General features: G+C 41.5%; 1 protein-coding gene across 1 annotated transcript in view; it reads right to left on the reverse strand.

The window, feature by feature from the left end:
• Window positions 1-1,577: 1,577 nt before the first annotated feature.
• Window positions 1,578-23,066, reverse strand: part of LOC146970861 (cadherin-6-like) — a 118,540-nt gene continuing 97,051 nt past the window's right edge. The window contains exons 7-12 of the mRNA XM_085804776.1: window positions 21,524-21,774; window positions 18,021-18,157; window positions 17,170-17,291; window positions 11,936-12,053; window positions 10,241-10,492; window positions 1,578-2,192 (exon numbers count right to left, since the gene is read on the reverse strand). Coding sequence (XP_085660902.1) covers window positions 1,636-2,192; window positions 10,241-10,492; window positions 11,936-12,053; window positions 17,170-17,291; window positions 18,021-18,157; window positions 21,524-21,774 — 1,437 coding nt within the window. The 3' untranslated portion in view covers window positions 1,578-1,635. The remainder of the gene's footprint in view (window positions 2,193-10,240; window positions 10,493-11,935; window positions 12,054-17,169; window positions 17,292-18,020; window positions 18,158-21,523; window positions 21,775-23,066) is intronic.

Genomic DNA, 23,066 nt, shown 5'->3' on the forward strand with positions numbered 1-23,066 from the left:
TTTAGGGGCGGGACACTGCCACGAAATGTCGTCCATATAGAGACGGAGCAAGCAAATTTTTCAGGGTTGGAATGCAGGGTTGGCCCGCGGCATGTCAGGACAGGCTGATTGAAAAGTAACGCATCTCCTAATAATATTTCCTTATTCAGTATAACAGCGTTTTAGTATAACAAAAACTAGTTTTTCTTCATCTCAGAACTTCGTTCTCTTGACTTAATGAGATAAAAACATTTGGCCTTTCTCTGCTTTGAAATTTGTGTTTTTACTTATTTTTTTGGACTATCTTCTTATTACAGGTTGAGTTTTGAGAACTGCTGTAACAAAATGTGGCAGTCCTACTGTGAAGGTGCTGTATGTAAATGTAAAGCATACACCCAGTGAAAATACTGTCACATAGTTTACCAGTTGCCTGTATTTTTTTTGCAGTGAAATGAACGATTTATAGAACTTAGTTTACTTTCAGTATAACTCAGGTTAACCACAGTTCTGACACAATATAATACACTTAATCAAGAAGCTAAAAATCTAATAATGATGTCAACAAATATCATTGTTTTGTGAGCAGCACAAAAAAAAAAAAATCTAAAAGCCTACGTAAACATAAAGAAAACAGTGCATTTTGCCATGAAAGTTATATTTTAACTCTGTGTCCCGAAGAAGGCGACTTTGAAGTGAGGACCCTTCAGTTCTGCTCCTCTGGAATGGTCATTTTGTACAACAAAAACGACAAAGAGCAATCATGTGAGAGTTGTCAGCCCCCTCCAGTCTCAACCAGCCTTACAGGCGCACTCAGTTCAGATGGACGGGCAGCAGAAGGGCACTTAGTCAAAAAAAAGAAAAGACTCGGGGCGGTGCGTGGCGCAGTGGGTAGAGCGGCCGCCCCATGTAGAGGCTACAGTCCTCGCCGCAGGCGTCCCCGGTTCGAATCCCGCGTCGGGCAGACCTTTCCTGCGTGTCATTCCCCCTCTCTCTGCCTCCCCATTTCCTGTCTATCTCTACTGTCATCACTATCAAATAAAGGTAAAAAGCCGAAAAATATACTTTAAAAAAAAAAAAAAAGAAAAGACTCACTTTATTTTGTTTGTGTTTTGTTGACTGACCTGGTTCCAGACGCTCCATTCAGTTGGCCTTGAAGGACACATTTAGAGCCACGCAGAGCATCACACACTGGTTATTTGGTAACCCAGGAGAGATTAAAGCAAAACCTGAAAAATCAAATACTTAATACAAAATACTGTTGAACCTCTACTTCAACTTCTGGCCTGAAATGAGTCTTTGAGGAGGTTTACACTGGTGAAACTGAAGACCTTTGGCTCCACCGTTGTGCTGGTTGAGTTACATTACCAAAACACACTTTAAGGACTTGAGTTCCTTTTGAAAAAAGATTGTTGAGCTCCATGTTTGGCTTCATGTGCAGTGAGGGCAGGTCAGAGTTCTTGAGAATATCCCATTATGTGGAGTTGACATTTGCCAGCATGTGTGTTGGTTCTCAGTGTGTTGTGTGTGTTTGCCTATTGAAGCTTCTCAGCAACGCTTACAATCTCTGACTCTGAGTTTGCTATGAGACATAGTGCCCAGCCCTGCATTTAGTGTGTGTGTGTTTGTGTGTGTGCGAGTGTGTGTGTGGTATCTTTGTTAGGAGAAGTCACTGTCCTCGGCCCCGTACAGGTCGGCCAGTTTCCTGAACCTGGGCCCCCAGTCACTCAGGTAGTGGTAGTCCTGCTCGGCCTCGGATGAAGCCGAGCCCAGTGAACTCAGCGACTCGGCCACCGAGCCCGCGCCCTCGTAGGCGTAGGTGGCCAGCGAGTCATATGGTGGCGCCGTCGGGTTGCAGTCATTCTCCAGAACTCTCTGGTTGATGAATTCACGTACGTCCCCGTTATCCCGTGTTGCCACGCCGACCGGCGGCATGATGAGGCCGGAGGCGGCGGGGACGGCGGGGGCGGGGCGGTGGTGTGACGCGTACAGCAGGGTGTCAGACGGGATGATGTCACGCCTCTGTTTGGTCTGCTCCTCCAAGACGGCGGCGGCGTCTGGGTGTCGCAGCGCTCCAATGTCAAACGCTTGGGTGTCCTCCTCGCCGCCACCTTCATCATTGTAGCTCACCACATTGTCCCGCACGTCCTCCTTGGAGATGATGAGAGGCTCCTGCTTTCTTTGACGTTTTAACGCGGTGAAGAGAACCACGATCACTGTAGGAGGCATCAGAGACGCACAATTAGACAGAATCACTGCAAAGAGCCGCACACATACATGACTGTTCATTTGACAGTCCATTCTGAGGTGGAGTTGGTGCAAAAAAAGAGAAAGTTGCAGAAGAAAGAAGACAGTTCTAGTGTTCAAATGTGATGTTGAGATAACAGACCTCAAAATTTTCAAAATAAAAGAGATTTTGAAAACTCTGGAGTTGTAGTAACAGAGATGGTTTTACATTGAATGTAGCCATGCTTTCATTCAACAACATCTGGTCTGTGGGCATTCATTGAAGAGATAACAAGGTCAATAGAATATCTAAACCACTTTATATAACTGAGACACACAGACTGTATTTGACACACTTGCTTTGACTGGATGATTGTCAGTGCACAAAATAGTAACTCTATTTCCACTCATAGATGAATTAATTATGTGAATCATCATTCCCCACAAGGTAGCACCATGCTGAGCACATAAGGGACTACCAGGGAGTGTCAATATAAACTCCCATGAGGAAGAAAGATTTGGAGCCTACAGGTGAAGGCTGGGGGCTGTTGAAATCCCATATGAACACAACTAACAGCTTAATTACAGAGTAAAAGGATGTTGCATATAGAGTAGGCTGCAGTGAGAGGAATATTGGCAGCAGACTGGAATTATGTAGATGGCTTTATCAGCTGAGCTCTGCTTCATTTTCCACTAAACCCTTTTAGCATCACCTTAAAGGACAATTCCGGGCAAATTCAACACAGGCTGTATTTTCCTAACATTTTAGGTCTAAAAGAAGGAATCTGAAGATGTTCAGTGTAATTGCTCCTGTTTTGTGGTAGTTGTGTCTGTCCCCGCATCGCCACTCGGTGTGTTCACGTGCAGTCGGAAGCTCCCGTTTGTGTCATAAACACAGGAATACCAACTCTTGACTTGCTTGAAGTAAACAAACTTCTCGGTGCATGTTTGGGTAGCCATCTGACACTGTCTGTGGGAAAAAAATGTGGTTTTGAGGGATGTAAACAGCCTAAGCAGCGGAACTTGCATCCGCTCCCATTCATCGCTGCCGTGGCGATGCGGGGATAGACACAACTACCGCAAAACAGGAGCAGGAGATTCCTTCTTTTAGACCTAAAATGTTAGGAAAATACAGCCCAGAGTTGAATTTGCCCAAAATTGTCCTTTAATGGAAGGAGTGATAATATCATATAATGTAAAGATAATCAAACATTTGTTGTGAAGATGTGCATGAGCTTGATACGGACCACTGAGTCTATACAAGGTGTGGATGCATTACATCACAACATGTAAAAAACACAAAGGCTACACAGGCCAGTTAGAGGCAGAAGTCTTTGGTTTCTGAGGGAGCTCAGCCACAAATAATCATGCAGAACATTTGATTGGCTGGGGCTCATGAAGGCCAATTTGAATGTAAATCAAGTGCAAGCAAGTGCACAAAGAGCAAAGGCGGAACCACAGTCTGAGAACTGGAGCACCGCAAATCACAAGGTGAGATGTCTGAGCAGGGTGAGCCGAGCTGGAAATCAAGAGTTTATCTGAACCAAAAAGAAAAGTGCAGGTTGACACAGAACAGAACTGAGTTTTACGGATAAAGAAGCAGTGGCTCTACTGTCATTTGTGTCATGTAATATGTTTAGTTCACAATGGAATTGACTGTTGTAATAAGACTGAGCTCACATGTGACATCAGCTTTACATATTAAACCACTGTTACGCTTGGCGTGAGTGTGCTCGTTGTGATTGTAACATTAGTCTGAATAAAATAATCAGATTAAAGCTTTTGCATGACAACTCTTACAGCAGAGCTCTGAGCTTTAACCAGGTTAAGGATGAGTTATTATGGTGTGTATGTGTGTGTGTGTGTGTCCAATAAGTCTGCAATGACTGCATCTTCAGGGGCATAAATATGTATTCATTTTCCCTGCAGCCCACTGTACTGTGACCACAGCACGAGTAAGAGGATAAGTGGGGATACAGTGGCAGATGAGATGAATTCATTTCCATGAGGTTTGATTCTGATGAGCAGCAGCAGAGTTCAGCTCCAAGCCAACATTGTTTCCCCATTACAACAAATGAGCCCAAGTACAAGGGCTGCTTGTGTTTACAGCACTGACGGCGTGACCACACAGGCCTCACACTTCATCTCATATCTCTTATCATAATTACTGGCTATTTGATATTCATATAAAAAATTAGTTAACATTAATTGATTTTTTTTTCTTTTCTCTATACTCTCTTTATTAACATGTCACCATTGACCCGTTTTTAGGTTTTTAATGCATTAAAGTACCACATAAATTTAAAGGCTTTTTGACAGGAAACTCTATTTAAACAAAATAAAACAAAACTTTTTTCACAAAATTCTAATATGCTTGTAACGCCCGCCAATGTAATAATGCCCACAAACGTAATAAACCACAAACGTAATAAAAATATGCAGCTTTTAATGTAATAATCCTGCAAACGTAATACATTTTCCACAAACGTAATAGCCGCTGCCTACTACAAACGTAACACACGATTTCCCACAAATGTAATAACTATTACCTTTGCGGAGATTTATTACGTTTGTGGGGAAGTGAAAATCTTCAATTTTCAATGTAATAAAATGTAATAACGCAATGAATAATGGTCGCTGTGTTGGTTGTTGTTTGATTGTTGTTGTTTATATCTACTAATAGCCTATTGACCGTGCTAAATCCAGCTGCTGACTCTCCACTCCACGATCACGGAGAGCCCACCCCACCCTGCCCACCCCGCAAGCAGCAGTTCTCTCTCTCTCTCTCACTCTCTCTCGCCGCTGTTTGCGGGAAAATTGAATTGAATTAATAAACCTTTAGATGCCTATTTAGACTGATAAGTGTTGTGTTTACAAATGAGCAATCAATCAAACCATTTAAAAAAAAAAAAATCAGGCTATCTCCCTCTGTCAATCACAATCTGTGTCCTCTGTCAGTATCAGCCCTGTCATTAAACAGGTAGGGGGAAAACCCTCCGACCTAATGTTAAACTAACTTATCATTGGAATGTACAAGGGTGTATAGCCTATTAGTAAGGGCAACATATGAAAATCTGGGAACTAAATCCTTACCAAGAAATTTCTTCACAATTGTCTTTAGGAACGTGCGTAATATCATGTCTTAAAATGTTGAAATTCAACTCCCGTGGGAAACCCCCTAAAAAATTACTCAAAGTTGGGGTACCCGTAACTGGATTTTTGAACATTCCGAAATGTTAAATTTGGTCTTAAATAACTTGTGAGGGGTCAAACTAGGGGTTTTTCATGATTCTGAGTTGATCACAAACATTAGTTTTACGCCCAAAACACTCCTTGGTGGAGAAAAAAACAGCCACACCCACTTTTCTTGACTTGTTCATCGGAACCCCCACCACCACCAATAGAATGTATTGCAGAGAAGCCATTCCTTATCACTGCAGAGGTTGTGTTACATAATATTACTAAATACTCAATATAATGTAACTTTTATTGTACCCTTTTTTCTATAGGACATTATACAGACCCTCCAGGATTTTATGATGTCACGATTGCAACTATTAATGCAAATTCAATCATGAATTCTTTGGCCTTGCCACTGCAACTTTTCAGCAAATTTGCTATCATGGACCGCTGTGGCTAGCTGTTTTCAGCTGTGGCCACAGTGTTTCCATTACGTTTGTTTGCATGTCTGTGTTTTTATTACTAGTTATTGTTTTCATATAACATTAAGTTTTATGCAGATCGGGAGCGAGAGAGAAGGAAAGACATCGGGTGCACACCAGATTTCACATACCAGTAAAAACGTAAACATACACATAGCCTACACACACACACACACACACACACACACACACACACACACACACACACACACACTTCTCACTATTGGGTACATGTAGCTACATTAAAAGGTTGCTTTCTTCTTTTAAAGCAGAAGTAAGTGATATATTTGTGTTAATATAAGTCTTAAATAGTTATATCTTCCGACAGCAATCACTTACATAGAGTGTTTGGTCTGAAACACGGGTCTCTCAGTCCCTCTGCTCTGCTCTGAGCCGAAGAGAAAACATTTATCGTATCCTACAGTTTTTATCCAATGAGGAGAGAGAACGGCATGCAGGGCTGTGTGTGCAGCCAAGGGACGCCGTGAATGTGGCGACGTAGGGACGAGGACTGTTATGGTGCGTTCAAGGAAACTCATATTTTTCCGACCGTGAAGTCGTACCAGTTCGATCTGGTACGAGTTCACCGGTCGGAAGTTACGAGTGGCCGTTATAGTGACTTTCACCGGTAAAACAGGTCGGAAAAACACGAGTGGGTTGCCTGGAACGCTACAAAGTCGTAAGTTGTGAATTGAAGCTGTAATTTACGATTTCAAAAGCCTGCCTGGAACGCAGCATTAGCGAAAACGACCGGATCACTTACTTCTGCTTTAATTCATTGCCATGGTAAATCGGCTTAAGTATTGTTTAGTGGTAGTTGTAGTTGGTTAGCATTAAAAGTGAAGAATTTTGGAGTTAGCTAGTGCTAGACATGTTGAAGCCATTTACAACCTTCGATCATTGACAGACATACTGCTTTTTACACCTGATATGTGTTATCTACATCTTTTTTTAAGAACTTGAAATATGTCATGTCATTGCGTTGATAACATGCATAAGAAACTTTATTTGATGCCTATCTCTATAATGCATTATTATCATACTTATAATGAGTTATAATGCAGTTATATGACTGTATAACTATAGTCATAAACACTCATAAATGATCATACTGCTTTATAAAAATAATCATAACACACTATAAAGCATTTTATCATGACTAATAAGGTCAGGTATTATAATACGTTATAATTGTTGGTAACTCGCTGACAATGCCCACATTTATAATGCATTATAAATATAGTTATAATGTGTTACAACTGGCTTATAGTCGTGTATAACTATCATAATAAACACTCATAAATGATCATAAGGCTTTATAACAATAAGCATGACAAATCATAGAGCATTATAACTCTATTATAACACTTGACCTTAAGCCATTATAAAATGCTCTATAATGTGTTATGCTAAATGTTATAAAGCCTTATGATCATTTATGAGTATTTATAATGATGGTTATACACTTTTATAAGCCAACTATAACACATTATAACTATATTTATAATGTATTATCGACATGTCTATTCCTAAAGACAATTGTGAAGAAATTTCTTGGTAAGGATTTAGTTCCCAGATTGGTCAAATATCTGCTAAAATGCCCTTACTATATATTAAAGATGGAATGACGTCTGTGTGCTTATGCTTCACCTGTAAGGACAGTACCCTATTTAAAAAATAAAATGAGAAAATAAAGGACGCGCTATATAGCTACACTCTCCACCTGGCTCACCTGAGCTGTCAGAGTAGCTCTGCTGTCCCCCATTTTAGCCAAAAAAAAAATAGCAACCACTTTCATAATGTGATGCGTGTGTGTTTTATTGTCATTTCTGTATGACAGACCGTTGCCAACACACCGCTATGGACGCCATCTGGTCAGAGGAGCACAGAAAAGAGAAAATATGCAGGATATTTACCTTATGTTTCATTTTTTAAACTGCTTGGGACTAATTGTAATGACAAATGACTTGTAGCTTGTTACAGGGAGAGTGGAGGCTCCTGGCTAAAAACCAGACCTGCTGATCAGAGGCTGGGACCCAGTGTCACTCTCCTCTCGTCTCGGTGGCACCGTGAGTCCGCGGCTCAAACGCGCCCCGTTGTTTATATGACGTATGATGTTTTAAAACTAATAAACACAAAGTCTCGGCATCCAAAGGAGGCGATACGTGAACGGGGAGCAGACCGTGGTGGTTTACAATCACACACTCCGACCTCCCTTGTTGCATCTTTAGAAAATATAATCTAGGGGGAAAAAAAGACTTACAAACATGGACCAAAACTCCATAATACGCACAAAAATCCAAAAGAAACTAAAATTAACTAAAAAATTAACTAAACTGCATGAAGTGGTTGTTGTACCAGACGCACAGAGGCATGCGTAAAACTATCCAACACACACCATAGTTGCAAACTGAACCACTGTAGGGGGGTTTTGGGGCACATTATTATTATTATATTGTTGCTGTACGGAGTCAAATACGACGAAGAGCCAGTCGCTCGAAACATTGTCTTTATTATATATTTATTTATTCATATAATATTGTTCTACTTCGGGAGAAGACAGTGTTGAGTTCTCTTTCTGCCTCATAACTATATGGACAGTGCCATGGATTTATCGGATTTATCGGATTTATCGGATTTATCGTCACAGAGAAAAAAGAAACATAACTACAATGGACTGAAGAATAAAATACTTTGCTAAAGTAGAATCAGATCAGAGACCTGAAAGTTCAGAACCTGATTTCTCTCTGACTTCTGTCTTGTTTCTCTTTAGTTTGATGCTTCATGTTCACTCTACAGGTACGTTCACATGTTCAACTCCAGGTTTCCTCAGCCGAGGACACACAAGAGGTGAAGCAGCAACATCAGGCTCAACCACCACCACCTGCAGCAGCAGCAGGAGCAGCCAGGCCCAGGCCCAGGCTCAACCACCACCACCAGCAGCAGCAGGAGGAGCAGCCAGGCCCAGGCTCAACCACCAGCAGCAGCAGCAGGAGCAGCCAGGCCCAGGCCCAATCACCAGCAGCAGGAGCAGCCAGGCCCAGGCTCAACCACCAGCAGCAGCAGCAGCAGGAGCAGCCAGGCCCAGGCCCAGGCTCAACCACCACCAGCAGCAGCAGCATCTTTTGCTTCTTTTGCTTTTGCTTGTGTACATTTTTGTCCTTCGGCTTATGACACGCGCTGTCCCCTAGCAGCTGACATGAGAACCTAATGCATATGGTTTACTATTGCGCACTTCCTGCGCTATTGCGCTTCTATATGGTCCTTTCTGTGTGGAGTTTGCATGTTCTCCCCGTGTCTGCGTGGGTTTCCTCCGGGTGCTCCGGTTTCCCCCACCACTAAAAACATGCCAGCTAGCCTGATCCTCCAGTCAGTGCCCCTGACCAAGGGCACTGGCTCATAATCTGGAGTTGGTCCCCGGGCGCTGCACCGTGGCTGCCCCCTGCTCCTCAGGGATGGGTTAAATGCAGAGAAAGAATTTCACTGTACTAGCTGTATATGTGACAAATAAAGTACCTTTATAATAAACATTTGCTTAGGATTGATTGTGATAGGTACAAGGTGGGGAGAGAGAGAGAGAGAGAGAGAGAGAGAGAGAGAGAGAGAGAGAGAACTGCTGCTTGCGGGGTGGGCAGGGTGGGGTGGGCTCTCCGTGATCGTGGAGTGGAGAGTCAGCAGCTGGATTTAGCACGGTCAGTAGGCTATTAGTAGATATAAACAACAACAATCAAACAACAACCAACACAACGACTATTATTCATTGCGTTATTACATTTTATTACATTGAAAATTGAAGATTTTCACTTCCCCACAAACGTAATAAATCTCCGCAAACGTTAATAGGTATTACATTTGTGGGAAATCGCGTGTTACATTTGAAAAAATGCAATGTGAATACAAACCGCACCAAGTAAAAAAAAATTTAGTCCGCACCAAAGCAAGTGAACTATCGGACTTTCCTGGTGTGAATACGCCCTAAGACTCGGGTCAAAACCGACCGACCCTAACAACACAAGAGATGGCAGCAGAAAGCTGACAAGAGGAAGGTTAATTCTTTATTTTGCAGTGTATCTATGTTTAAAAAAGAAGCTACTAACATTCTGTCTTTTCTCAGTTGAGGTACTATTTAATATTTACTGATTTAAAGAAATAGTCACCTGATTTAATGTCTCTATGGATATGTCATTCAATTTTATTTTATTTTTTTTTATTATTTTGCATCTATGCATCTAGTAGGAACACTATCCATGTACAACTTGTATATCCATGGATGCATTTTTTTCTTTCATTCATATTTGAGTCCTATCATTGTAATACTGGTCCCCCCCCCCCCCACACACACACACACACACACACACAGAGTGTCCTATACTCACTCAGCAGTATGATGGCACACAGGAGGATGGCGATGAGCGCGCCGGTGCTGAGGCCAGGAGAGCTGCTCAGAGCCTCAGTGTTACACAGCTCCATGTTGCCTTCGCGGTCGCAGGTGCACACCCTCACGGTGAGGGTCTCGGTGCTGCTCTGCATGGGGTAGTCGCCGTCTGTGATCACCACGGGAACCAGGTAGACGCTCTGGTGCATGCGGCTGTAGCTGGCTCGACGTGTCAAGATGGCAGCGGTGTTATCTGAGTCACAGAAAAGACCTGTTACTGTATATGGTTGTAGTAGCAGTGTGTGTGAAGAGGAGAGCAGTCACTCAGGGTACTGTCTGAAAGAAATGTGTCTTTACTCAGGGAAAGGTAAGGTAAGACTGGGCAACAGACACAACAGCTACTGTATGTTCATTATCTCTAACCTCTAAACACAGCACAGATCAAAACCAAAAACTATGGGGTGAACTTCTTCACCCTCCATTCTGCTCATTGGTTTCACCATTGACATGTCTAAGGACAATAGGACACAGAACATAATAAAACGTTGCAAAATAGAGAAACTTCTCTATTTTGCAACGTTTTTATGTATTATGTCCTATTGTCAGAATATATAGCAAAGAATTATGTACAGTACAGTCATCACACATTCAAAAATACCAATTTCATTAAAGTATACCACGCAATTATTCAAAGAACCTGCTGTGCATAGAAACCCTCAGCAGAAGTAAGAAGTAGGAGTACAGTAAAGGGTAAATAGCTACTGCATTCTAGATGTATTTACTGCAATGACAGCATCTGGGACAAAGAACTTCTTATAGAGATTCCTTACCATCAGTCGTCTCTAACACTTCCCTGAAGGTAAAAGCTTAAATTCACTACACAGAGGATGAGAAGAGTCGTTAATGATCTTCTCAGCTTTACTTTTGATTAATTCACCGTAAAGACTAGACTCAACTGCTTCTGTGGCTTCCCTAGGATCTTGGAGGCCATGTTCACTATTTTCTGCAGTTTGTTTCTCCATTTGACGTTCAGATTTCCAGACCACATGATCATATTAAATGATAAGATACTTTCCACCAGGCTCTACATTATTTATATACATTATATACATTGTTTATAATAGTTTAACTCACTCCAAAATTGTTGAGCTTGCATAGCGTGTGATCCGTATCGATTCGAAAAGTAAGACTGCTGTCAATGTATGTGCCCAAGTATTCAGATGGAACATAGCTTCCTGCTAAATCTGGTGCATACTTTTCATTTTTTTAATGATTAATTCAAGTTCACACTGTCCTTGCCCCTCCCCCACCTCATAAAAAAAAAAGAAAGGAAAAAAAAAACTTGAATAGAGAAACCCTGTGTAGAGAACATACAGCACAGCAAGCTACCAATCTGTGTCAATGGAGACGGCTACAACACATCAATCACTGATTCAGTGCCGACAGTCAGACAGAAGGACAAGGAGTTGAGGCCATTTTGCACTTTGCTTCCTCTGATTACAGGAACACTTGCAGATGACCACACTGATGATAAATCATAATCACTAGAAACACAGTAGTTTGGTTGATGAGTGAACAGTCAGGCTAAAACGGTGCACCACTCTGTACAAACAGTTCATATTCATTAAATGCCCTTGTTAAATGTCTCCTCCGTGGTATTTATAGAGCTCCTGCCTGTGTCTGCTGTGGCACCCACCTCCGTTGTCTAGAACGCTGAAGTTGCTGCGGTGGGTTCCCTCGGGAGCCAGGCTGAAGTAGAATTTGTGTCCTGTGGACGGCTCATCAGCGTCGACGGCGCTGACTGTCTGGATCCGCTGTCAGACACACAAAGTCCTGTTAACACCAAGCTCTCAGTCCAGTCTAGTCCAGTCTAGTCCATTACCAGCAGTGGATGAGTGTAAGAGGAGCGAGTCTGCTGTGTTTAAACAAGTCTTTAAACATCTCTATCATATCAATAACCAGTTCAATGAAATGAAATATGTGTCTTTCGTAACTGTACGTGATATTGTTGTTCTACACAGCTATCAAGTTGAAATGCTTATGCACATCAGTGCTGTGTTCTTTTAGACATTTTCAATTCCCCACTATCATTTAGTATTTCCTTTTCCCTAAAATGCAACAAAACACCCTGACGGTGGAGAAGTGGATTATGTTAATGCAGGGGTTTGAGAGGTTTTGAGACGCCCACAGTGTAAACGTGTTTCCATTGCAGCTGATTAAATTCAAACTGCGCGCAGCTGCTCGTCTCTATGAAGGAGCACGGCACACTACAAACTTTCTACAGTGAGTGGTCACGTCTGCAGAGTGTGAGAGCTTCACACACTTCACACTCCAGGGATAGACACAAGCTGATGACAGGGACTCCATGGATTTTCTGTGAGTGGGATGGAGCCGGATTCAGAAAACAACGGCATATGTACAGCAGCTCTATTGGCTTCTGATGCTGATGATTGTTTGCCTTCTGGTCAGGATTAGAACTAATTCTTGATCATTATAAAATCTCTTTATAACCCCACATGGAAGACATACAAAACAACCACAATGCGGTGAAACTTTTTAATTTAAGGAATATAATTTACAAGAAAGTCCCTGAGCCATTAAGTTAACCTTTTGCTTTTATTGTAATACAAGTTAATGTCTATTTTAAGTTTTGTTTTGGTGAACGCTTTTACTTTGAGTTGCTCTTCTCCACTCTGAAGAGCGAGGCTACCCGCACTTCAAGATTTTGCTGATTCTGGGCCTAGAAAGTAGTTGTTATTTAGTCCCGGTTGATTCTTTTTCAGTTAGTTTATGCAAATTGTGTGAAAATAAAGATTAAACAATGGTTTATAGTGGCAGGTGGTTCCAAGCTGTGCCAAAAATGGACATTTTAGACAAAAGCTTGCCTGAATATTTTGTAGTAGCCTAAAATCTCAATAATCATGTCCTGCTTCACTTTATCAGAATCAACCACTGCAGACATAATGTTCATACACTGTACAATCATTTGATAGAGGGTTTGAGCTTTGATAGCATCATTCTGAAGGACACTGATCCAAAATATGATTTTGTTTTTATTTGGGTGAATATTAATTTTATTTAATTATTGCTGTGTGCCATCTTCATTTACTCTTCACCAGTAACACATACTGTATACTGAAATGTACACATCTCAGCAATTTGTCATTTTTTTCCCCCTTTACTATGATACCAAAAGTATTCAAATAGACCTTGTGGTTGCAGAGATATACTCATTTTATTATGGATATGCAATTTTCGAGAAAAGGCCTAGAAAATAGACTTGATTTGATCAGTAGATTGATCACAGTTGATCACAAATCCAGCTGAGCATTTTATTGTCCTTTAACAAACAGTTTTGGTTTCTACAGCAGCTACAGCAGCATCAGAAGTGTTAATGTGACTGTTACTGAACCCTGGGGGTCTGTATGCTCCAATTATTTCTCAGCTGTTGGCTATATATGTTTTTTCTGTTTGACCACAGTCTTATTTAATTGAACAGGGGGAACTAGCTGGAGAAAGTAGCTGCTAGATTAAAGGCTTTAACAAAGTTGTGTGCCAGTGACACACACATGTCCACCACACACACTGAGCAGATCTGGAACCTGAGGGAAAGCGGCGGATGATATCCAGTCAACAAACACTGACGATTAACACTGAGGGACAGATGAAAGGGCAGAGGAATTAATGGATGAAAGGATGGCAGGATGACAGGGACGTGTGGAGATCAATGGCAGCCAAGTGTGTGTGGCACAAGCAGTGTGGTTGCACCGTAGTGTGTTTTGTCGCGTTTTGAAACCACACATACAGATTTGTCTTTTTATCCTATTAATTGTTGAATGATATATTTGCGTGTGTGTAGTATGTGCACATGTAAAAGCTTATGCACTTTAATCACATTAGTTGAACCGTATGGTAATGAAATGAATCATTTCTAGTGGTTTTACTGCAGAGAACAATCACATACAGTGCTGTTTAGATGTGGATGATTAAAACCACATGTTACACAAGTCTAAAGAAAAGTTGGACTGTTGAGTCAGTCAATTAGGAAGGTAGAGGGAAAGCTAATTAAATATCAGTACTTTAAATGGTTAATTGGCTGTGTAATGCAAAAAAAAGGAAGAGGTGAAAATATAAAAATCCTCAAAACCATGAAAAGGAAACCATTTCTGATGCATGTAGCAGTTTAAAAACAGGATGCACTTGTAAAGCTGGAACCATGAGACACGGTGGCCTATATTCATCACACCCAGGACAAGGGTCAGTGTAGTAGTGATGCTGATTCCATGCAAATGCTGTGTTTTTCTGTTCATAAAAGGGGATTATCAACTCAGTTTAGCCTCTTGGGCTGGACATATCCCTTAAGTGATTCATAAAAGCTTCACAGCACAATGACTATAGGACCACCTGCTGTGAGCAGACAGCAGAGCCAGCTCTTATTCATTACCAGTGGTCATTTGAGATCACTCTTCTACAATGAAATATTGTTACAGAACAAACCTCTGGTAAAAAACAAACAAGCTATTATTACATCTGAGGTTCACCTGTGATTTTTTTTTTTTTTTTAAATGACTGTGTTCGGTAAAGAAACAAACTTTTACATGATGTTTTTTTTGTATATGATAGTTATGTTAATTTAAATCTTCACGCTCTCATTACTGTCCTGTTCTTCTCTGTGGCCTGTCTATCATGTCTCCCCACAGAGAGCCCCTGCTGGTGGAAGTGAACTAACAATTAGTGGCTTCTCTACAAACCCTCAGCAGCCACACCAACATTAATCAGATGACTGCTGAGGAAATAACCTATGTTTACGATAGGATGTGATGAAATGACTATTTTTATTCTGTCATTACTGAATTGTTGGCAGCAAGAAGCAGAGACTTACAGTAAGAGTTCCAGGTATGTTACCTGGATGTGCTAGGCTTGGAGGATGGTCAGTTTTAATGAACACTCTGCCTTCACTCCCTTCTTATTTTCACAGAGAAATATGCAAAACATTTTGTTCAGATTCAGAGTGTCAGCTCAGATTCAGAGTGTCAGCTCTGAAAAATGGAGCTGGTGGCAGGTTCAGTGATGTTAATGAAACCAGGCACAGCTGTTTAATGTGATCTCTGTAACCCGTAGAGTCAATTCATTTCTCTGATGAAAGCTTCTCATTGTTTTGTTGTGCCACTCTTCAGGAGTGGGATTCTTCCAGCAAAACCTGTGTGCACATCATCATATTAATTCAAGCCTCTTGTCTTAATGGTTTGTTTGAAGCTTGTGTTCATCGTCAGGTCATAGATTTATGTGGATTGTTTCAAATGTCCATATTACCTAAAGGTAGATGTCCATGTGTAGTGTGATTATAAAGCAGCTCTGGGTTCTATATTATATTATATATATTTACTTTACTTTACTTATATTAATACAGTGAAAGAATCAAAACCTTAAAACCAGCCGTCAGGACTTCCTGTCACTTTGTGAGTCAACCAAAGCCCTCAACTGTGTCCCAGTCCCAGTCCATTTGGACCCACCACCCAACCATGTAGACTTGGGTCTCATTCATGAAACGTGAACAGCATGGATTTGCGTGTAAACCCTGAGCAGCGCAAATTTACGTGGATTTCCACATTCATCAATCTTTTAGTAGTGCTGATTTTTTCGTAGCTACTCACAAAATCTACACCTGCTCCGGACTGTGAGTAGCGCTTGTGTAAATGTAGGAATGCAAATAAATACTGCTTGTCACTGTTGAAAATTACAATTTTAATCCGTATTACTCTCTCTCATGTTCAAAATACGCCGACGCCTTTGAAACACGTAATTTAAACATGACAAACAATTAGAAATATTTGGAGAGAGAGACGTTTTAGGGATCGGACACGCACAAACACGTCAAGGCTCCATCTTATGATGATAATAATCTGATATAAAACCGGAAAAAACTTTTTTGTGTTGCTACAGTATACGCTCGGTGGGCGCAGCGCACACTTCACCCTGCGCAGCAGCGCAGTCGGCACCGGTTTGGATGGAGCTGTGACAGAAGGCTGGTGCTTCTGTAACAATATAACCTATATATAACTTCATGTGTTGATACAACCATGCTCCTCTACAGCTGAGGCTGTGAAGAGCCTCCCCCTCCCGTCGCTGCTGTAGCTCTGTAGTTATGTGTATTTTTTTATTTTTTTTTCATGTTTCATATCGAACTATTCTGGCTTTACTTGTTAAACGGTTCTTTAATCAACCAAGGATAGGCCTACTTAATTCACTAAATCTGTTTCTTCCCTCCACGCCTTTGACCTGTCCCAGTCACACCACTACTAACAGAAGAGAATTAAATATTTTTTCTGGACTCCACTTCACCCAAAATGACTTCGATCCCCGATCTCTCTTTTTTTCTCTCTCTCCCTCTTTCCTCGTTTGCGTCATGGCCGCAGGTGAGCAGGATGCACCTACCTCCTAATATGGTGGTCAGGATCTCCTTATATGGCTATTCATGTATGGAGATCTATGCTAATTGCTGATCACCGGGGGCGTGTTGTTAGTTTATGATGGGTTGGCATTCATGAAGTTACACACGTGTTTACGATCAAATCTGAGTTTCCCGCACCGTTCATGAATCCGGAGTAGAGTTTTAGTAGAGTGAGCTTTTATGTGCAAATCTACACACAGATTTACTCACGTTTCATGAATGAGACCCTTTAGTGTTTACCTGCTTTATTTTTTATCTTTACAGCCAATCAGAAGAGATGCTCAGCCTCCTCTCTTTTGATTGGCTCTCTGACCTGTTATTACTGGAGCTCCAGCCTGACCAAGGAGATGCAAAACTACACTGAGATGGCTGTTGGTTATTAAAACCACCAGCATATCTTCTCAGTCTTCAGCTTTAAATCAATAACGCCTCAAAAACTAACTGCATCCACCAACAAAAGAATCTTGGTAGTACCGTACCTGACCAGGTTTGGTTCTCTCGCAGACAAAGGTTTCATAAATGGTGGCGAAGGTGGGCGCGTTGTCGTTGATGTCGAGCAGGCGGATGTAGACGGGGACCAGGCTGCTCTGATGAGGGTTATCTGCAGGAGAAACACAGGAGAGAAACCTTCACACCTGCTCAACCTCTCACACACTGTGAGCTGAACCCTTCTGCTGCTATTTCTTACTGAGCCCAACAGCTTTTGGAGATTGAATACATAAAACCTGTCCATGTTTTTGAGCTGTTATTTCATAGAGTCCTATCATTTTTACAGTAGACTTTTTTTTTTTTTTTTTACAGAAACCGCCAGGCTTCATTTCCCACTCATGTATGTGTGTGATAAAAACATTAAACACTGAGCAGAACTACTCCTGAGGGCTTCCTTTTTACTATTACTGGGTATTAATTATTTACTTCAATAATTTGAGGCTTAAATGTTTTCTCATTGATTAACAGAAATTAATCAGTGTGCAACAATGACTCCGGGCTCAGCAGCACAGCATGGCTTCTTCTGCTTCAAAACATCCATGGGTGGATTTGTTTTTTGTTTTTTTCCCCCCCTTAATTTTGGAATTTTATTTCTGCTCGCGGCATAATTGAAAATGTATACTTTTCAATAGAAATGAGTTCAGTGATTCTCAAATCTGTAAGATTTTCTTTTATTATCTGGTTTTGGGAGGAGTGCAGTCAAATCCCATCACTCAGAAAGCTTTAACATGTTGTACCATCTTGTTACATGTTAGTGAATTCACTTCATGATGAGTGATTGTGATTGACACACTGTGATACTGAAGACACTTGATGCTTCGTTAACAGCTGCTCGACTTACTGAACTCTGTGGCGATGACTGAAATGTTGTGCCAGGCCATCTCCTCTCTGTCCAGTTTTTTGAGTAGAAACACAGACCCATTTCCTGGATGGACATTGAACAGGCGATCCATGTCAGTGCGACGGTCGATCGAGTACCTGTAACAAGAGGAGAGAGGTGCTGAGAGGGCCGGTGGGTAGAATCAGTTACACCGGGTCAGTGGTGGAGCAGCCGCCCCATGTGTTGAGGCTACAGTCCTCACTGCAGGTAGCCCCGGTTCATTATGTCACCAAACTGTAATTTCTTTGTTTCTTAGTATAATGCAAAAAGACCAAAGGTAGTGTCACCAGCACAGCAAGAGGGCAATCAGTACTGTAAAGATATATAACACCAAAAATACTCATTAAATGAGAAAAGTTGAATCTGAGTTCTACAATAATTTACAAGCGATCACTGATTATACCGTTTCCTGTGCCAATTTCTGTTTTTGCACTTGAGTGGAAGAGTGAAATGTTTAAAGATAAATTGCAACAATGCTGTCTTGTATGCAAACTATTAACCTCTTCATGCAGAGGCCATTTTTGGCAATTTCCGCCTGTTTTTTTCACTGCAATTAAAGCTTTATAACTACAGAAGTACTAATCCCACAACTATGGTTTATGGTTTATTTCATTTGTATGTGGTTGTGATTAGACTTCTGTAAATATGTATTTATGAAAGCAATATTTGATTTTTGCTAATAAAAAGCCAAATAAGCTACATACTGTCACTTTAATGAAAAAATGAAGATACAGTGTTTTTGGTAATTAATACAGTATGACAAATCATAATACTGCTATACTTGATTTCAACTCAAAAGGATAGTGTGTATGAGAGCCAACCTGGACGTTCTAACAGCTGGAATCACTGCGTTGCACTGGAAGCTGCTGCGTTCTGCCCTCTCCTCCAATTTAAGCGCTCAACACATCACAGCTACTTGAAAATCTCTTGCCAGTGTCTGTGAATTGCTCACAGAGCATTCTCTATTTTTGAACTAGTTGCTGAATGCAGCTATTCACAGCTTCACGGCTCTCCACAGATAATAGAACTGAGATGCCTTTGATTCTGTCTTTTTTCCCACTGCCTGTCAAAGTGGAGGCAAACTGCTCTGTGCACGGGAATTGCACATTGTACTTTGTGTGTGAGCATCCCAGTGCCAGGATCAAGGCTACTCTTACTATCCACTCAAAAGCACAGCATCAAACTGCTAACTGCAGTTTATTATGCACCACTCAGTCAGTTATTGTTTTCCACAAAGAGATATATGAATCTGAATAGAAAACATTGGCTCAGTACATCCAGGCTTGATCGTAATTAGAAAGCACTCAACGGTAAAATAATAGTTCACCAACACAGTGTGAGCAGATGATACAGACACATACACAAATGCACAAACACAGAAATAATTGGAATTGTGTGTGAGCATGCGTGTGTGTGTGCCCCCTTGTGACACATCATTTTAAGAGCACTCCATGGTCCCTTGCTTGTTTTAATTGGAGTGTGTTCCTCATCAGTTCGCCTGCTTTAAGTGGAGAGAAATAATACTTAGTTCCAGTTTCCAGCTGTGCACTGTCCTGTCTGCCACAGCTCATGTCACTTTAACACATGATTATTTCTTTTTGACTCATCCTGCACCACACCACTCTACACTTTGATTATTTAATCCTAACTCATCTTCCTCTCTAAATTCACATTTCAGTGGAAGTTTCTTTCTCAGATCAGGAAAGTTCCAACTTATCTCCATAGTCTTGTAACTCCTGATCAAAAACCCACTGCACCAGAGCAAATTACTGAGGGCTTAAGGCATTTGATTTTGTAAACATCGAAAAAAAAAGAAAAAAAAAAAAAATTCCAGGATGTGGTTTGAATAATGGACAGCTAAATCAGGAGAGCAACGGAGCTCAAACCATCTTCATACAAAGCATCAATAATGAACAGCTGTGCATTTCAAGGATAGCCTGTGCATAAGGTTCCCATTGTGTATGCAGTTTTCACACAGCACCGTGCACAGCTGGGTTTATAGTCTTAACACTGATCGTTCCACCAACTAGGCTATCTCTTAACACACTTCATATTTCTCCTCTCTTTCCCCTCTTCTCACACTCTTATCAGAGCTCCTCACGGGCCTTTGGAGAATAATGGTCCGTTTGAAGTCAAATTTCATCCTAATTCAACGTAGTTTTGCTGAGGTTCATAAAAAAGCATAACAGTGAGTACTGCGGAGCAAACTTTCAAATATGACAGGCCTGTGCTGAAGGCACAGCCTTACTGCTGTCACTGATATGAAGGGTTGATTGCTTTAAAGTCCGACTGCTTTGTTAATTGTTGATATTCATCAGTTTGTTGGTTGGTTGAAATAAAGAAAAAAAATGATTTGAGGAAATATCAGAAATATGATAATATGAGTGACAGCAGCCAGGCAGGATACAGCCTGCTTATCAACGTGTGGTGCTCCCTGTTGAAGGGAAATTACCATTTCGCATCTAAACTGACTGATGTTGACATTTGATAGCTAGTATTTGAGATGTGTGTGTTACAGCTAATTAGCTGTCCAACTTTACCTTGAGGAAGTTTTTTTGGGAGCTTGTCCAACAACTAGGATGGTGTCATTATTTAAAAAGCTGATTGGCCCTAGTGCTGAGCTTTGGACAACACATGTGACCATCTTTACAATCATCTGCAGCAGCGTTACAGCTTGATTGGCTGTGGGTTAAAACTGTTCTACATCTGAAGGCATGGTGAGCTGCAAAAGACGTAATTTACTTGGAAGACACAAAATGAACTTGCACTACATGCACTTTAACACACCTCATTAAAATCAACCAAACCTGTGTTTTAGACAGCTGCCACAGACTTTCTTGTGTGTCTTGACCATGTTCTATAGGCCGACCAATTTTCATCCTATAGTTCAAACTAAGTCCAGTGCAGAGGGCTACTAGAACAGTCTGTAAAATGCCTGTATGTGCTTCAGGTTCTGTGAGTTTTCAAGCATGTTAAGGCTGCCAAACAAAAGAGATTCATTTTTGCAGAGAAGAAAAAAACACAGGAAATACAAAAGGGTCCTTGAACCCTCCAGTGCGCTGTGGCCCTTATCGACTGAGGGAACACAAAAGGGTCCTCACCCCCTCTGGTGCACTTGGGCTATAAAAATTGTAACATGCAACAGGTCCCATCTGGCTACTCTGCTGTCGGGAGGCTGCGACAAGGACGTTGCTTGAGGAAAATGTTAATTTGTTAATTTAGATAATGAAAAGGACTGTGTTTAAATTAAAAGCCAGTATCTATTGAGACGAACCAAAGCACAGAATGGAATCCCTAAATGGCAAATAAAGTTTGATGATGATAATGATCAAGTGTCCAGTGAAACTGAAACTGTCTTTGAAACGAATGAATGGTCTGATGCTGCTGTAAGGTTTCAGCCGTTAACATTTCAACCTGTTTTAACATTATTCAAAAGTGAAACAAAGACTGAGGCTCTGCCTTACTTGACCATGCTGCGAACTCCATCGGGGTCCATGGCGCTGACAGAACCCACGGCCACGCCCACCTCAGCGTCTTCTTTCACCTCCATCATGTAGCTAGCCTTGTCGAACAGCGGGGGTTCATCAACGTCTTCCACACCAATCCGAACCGTGGCCATGTCTTTGGAGCCAGTGGACAGGAAGCGAGGGTCCACCTGTGTGTTCTGGACCTGGATCTCTATAGTATACGAGGACTTCTTCTCATAATCCAGGGGCTGCCAGGGGGGAAACATCAGAGACACAGGTGGGATTTAGAAGGACTGGTTGTCTTGGAAGTGGGCGTATCATGACTGATAACGTTTAAGGAGCTATTTGTAGGTTTTCTCTGCAACTAGCATGCTAACTTCATTAGAAGGAAAGATGTGACAGAGATAACAGTTAACAAAAAATATATATATACAGACAAAGTTGAGAAAGAATACGGCAAAAAAATAACAATTCTTTTCTTTCCCCCGTAACTGTGTCATTAGGGTTTCTCCACTTGGATGCCCTTTTGTAGGGTGATCACAGATCGCCATTCTCTCACCCCTTAGTCACAAGATGAATGTTGGATAAAGTTTTCTTTCTTTTCAACATGGTGACATCAAAATGTAATATTTCAGACTCACAGATCAGGAGACTTTATTCTAACTTTATTCGAGACCTATTTCTATATCAGCAACAAACTTTCACAACAAAGATCTTCCCCTTTGTTGGTTCTGCTTTCACTGATGTAGTGGGGCTGCAGATGCTTTCCCACCACAGAAGTTTAGAGGAACATATGTGCAACCATTAATTATGAATAGGCCTACTACTGTAATTGAACTAAACTTTCAGTTCCTGTTTCTTGTCTAATGTGACTGATAACGTTTAAGGAGCTATTTGTAGGTTTTCTCTGCAGCTGTAAGTGCAGTCAGCAGACTGTTTCAAGGGTCAACTGAAGACTTTTTTGTTTAAAAGGGCTTTTGGGTGTTAGATGCTATGGGATGTGACTCACCTCTCATTTAACATTGTTTTTGCCTCGACCCCCTCGGGTCGATCAAATGCCACCTGATGTTTTCCTATGTTGTTATATGTGCTGTTACTATGTAATATGCACAGTACTCTCTATATCAGCGGTACTCAATAGGCGGCCCGCGGGCCGCATCCGGCCCGCCGAACCTTCCAATCAGACCCGCGACTGAGTTCTACTAGTTTACATATTACTGTATACTGTATTTCTCGGGCTCCGTGCGCCTGTAAGTCAAAGCGCTGGGACATGGAAACACGTGCGCAGCGTTTGTGTGTGCCTGTGAGGCCCTGCACTGGGATACAGAAACGCCGACGAACCCAAATCACCATGAGTGAAGCGGGGGAGCGGGCTGGACTGCAGGGTTTTCCCTGCCTGTCTGCAGAGACCGTGGGTGATTTTCACCGCCGTCTTGGTTCAACTGTGTGTGCATCATGCATGGGGGGCCGTTCAGATGAAGCGTCTTTTGCGCGCGCTCAAACCCATTCAATGTAGCCGCGCGTCATGCACGCGCACAAC

The sequence above is a fragment of the Trachurus japonicus genome, chromosome 17 (assembly GCF_045865225.1).
Source record: "Trachurus japonicus isolate A0001 chromosome 17, Traja_1.0".
Taxonomy (NCBI): Eukaryota; Metazoa; Chordata; class Actinopteri; order Carangiformes; family Carangidae; genus Trachurus; species Trachurus japonicus.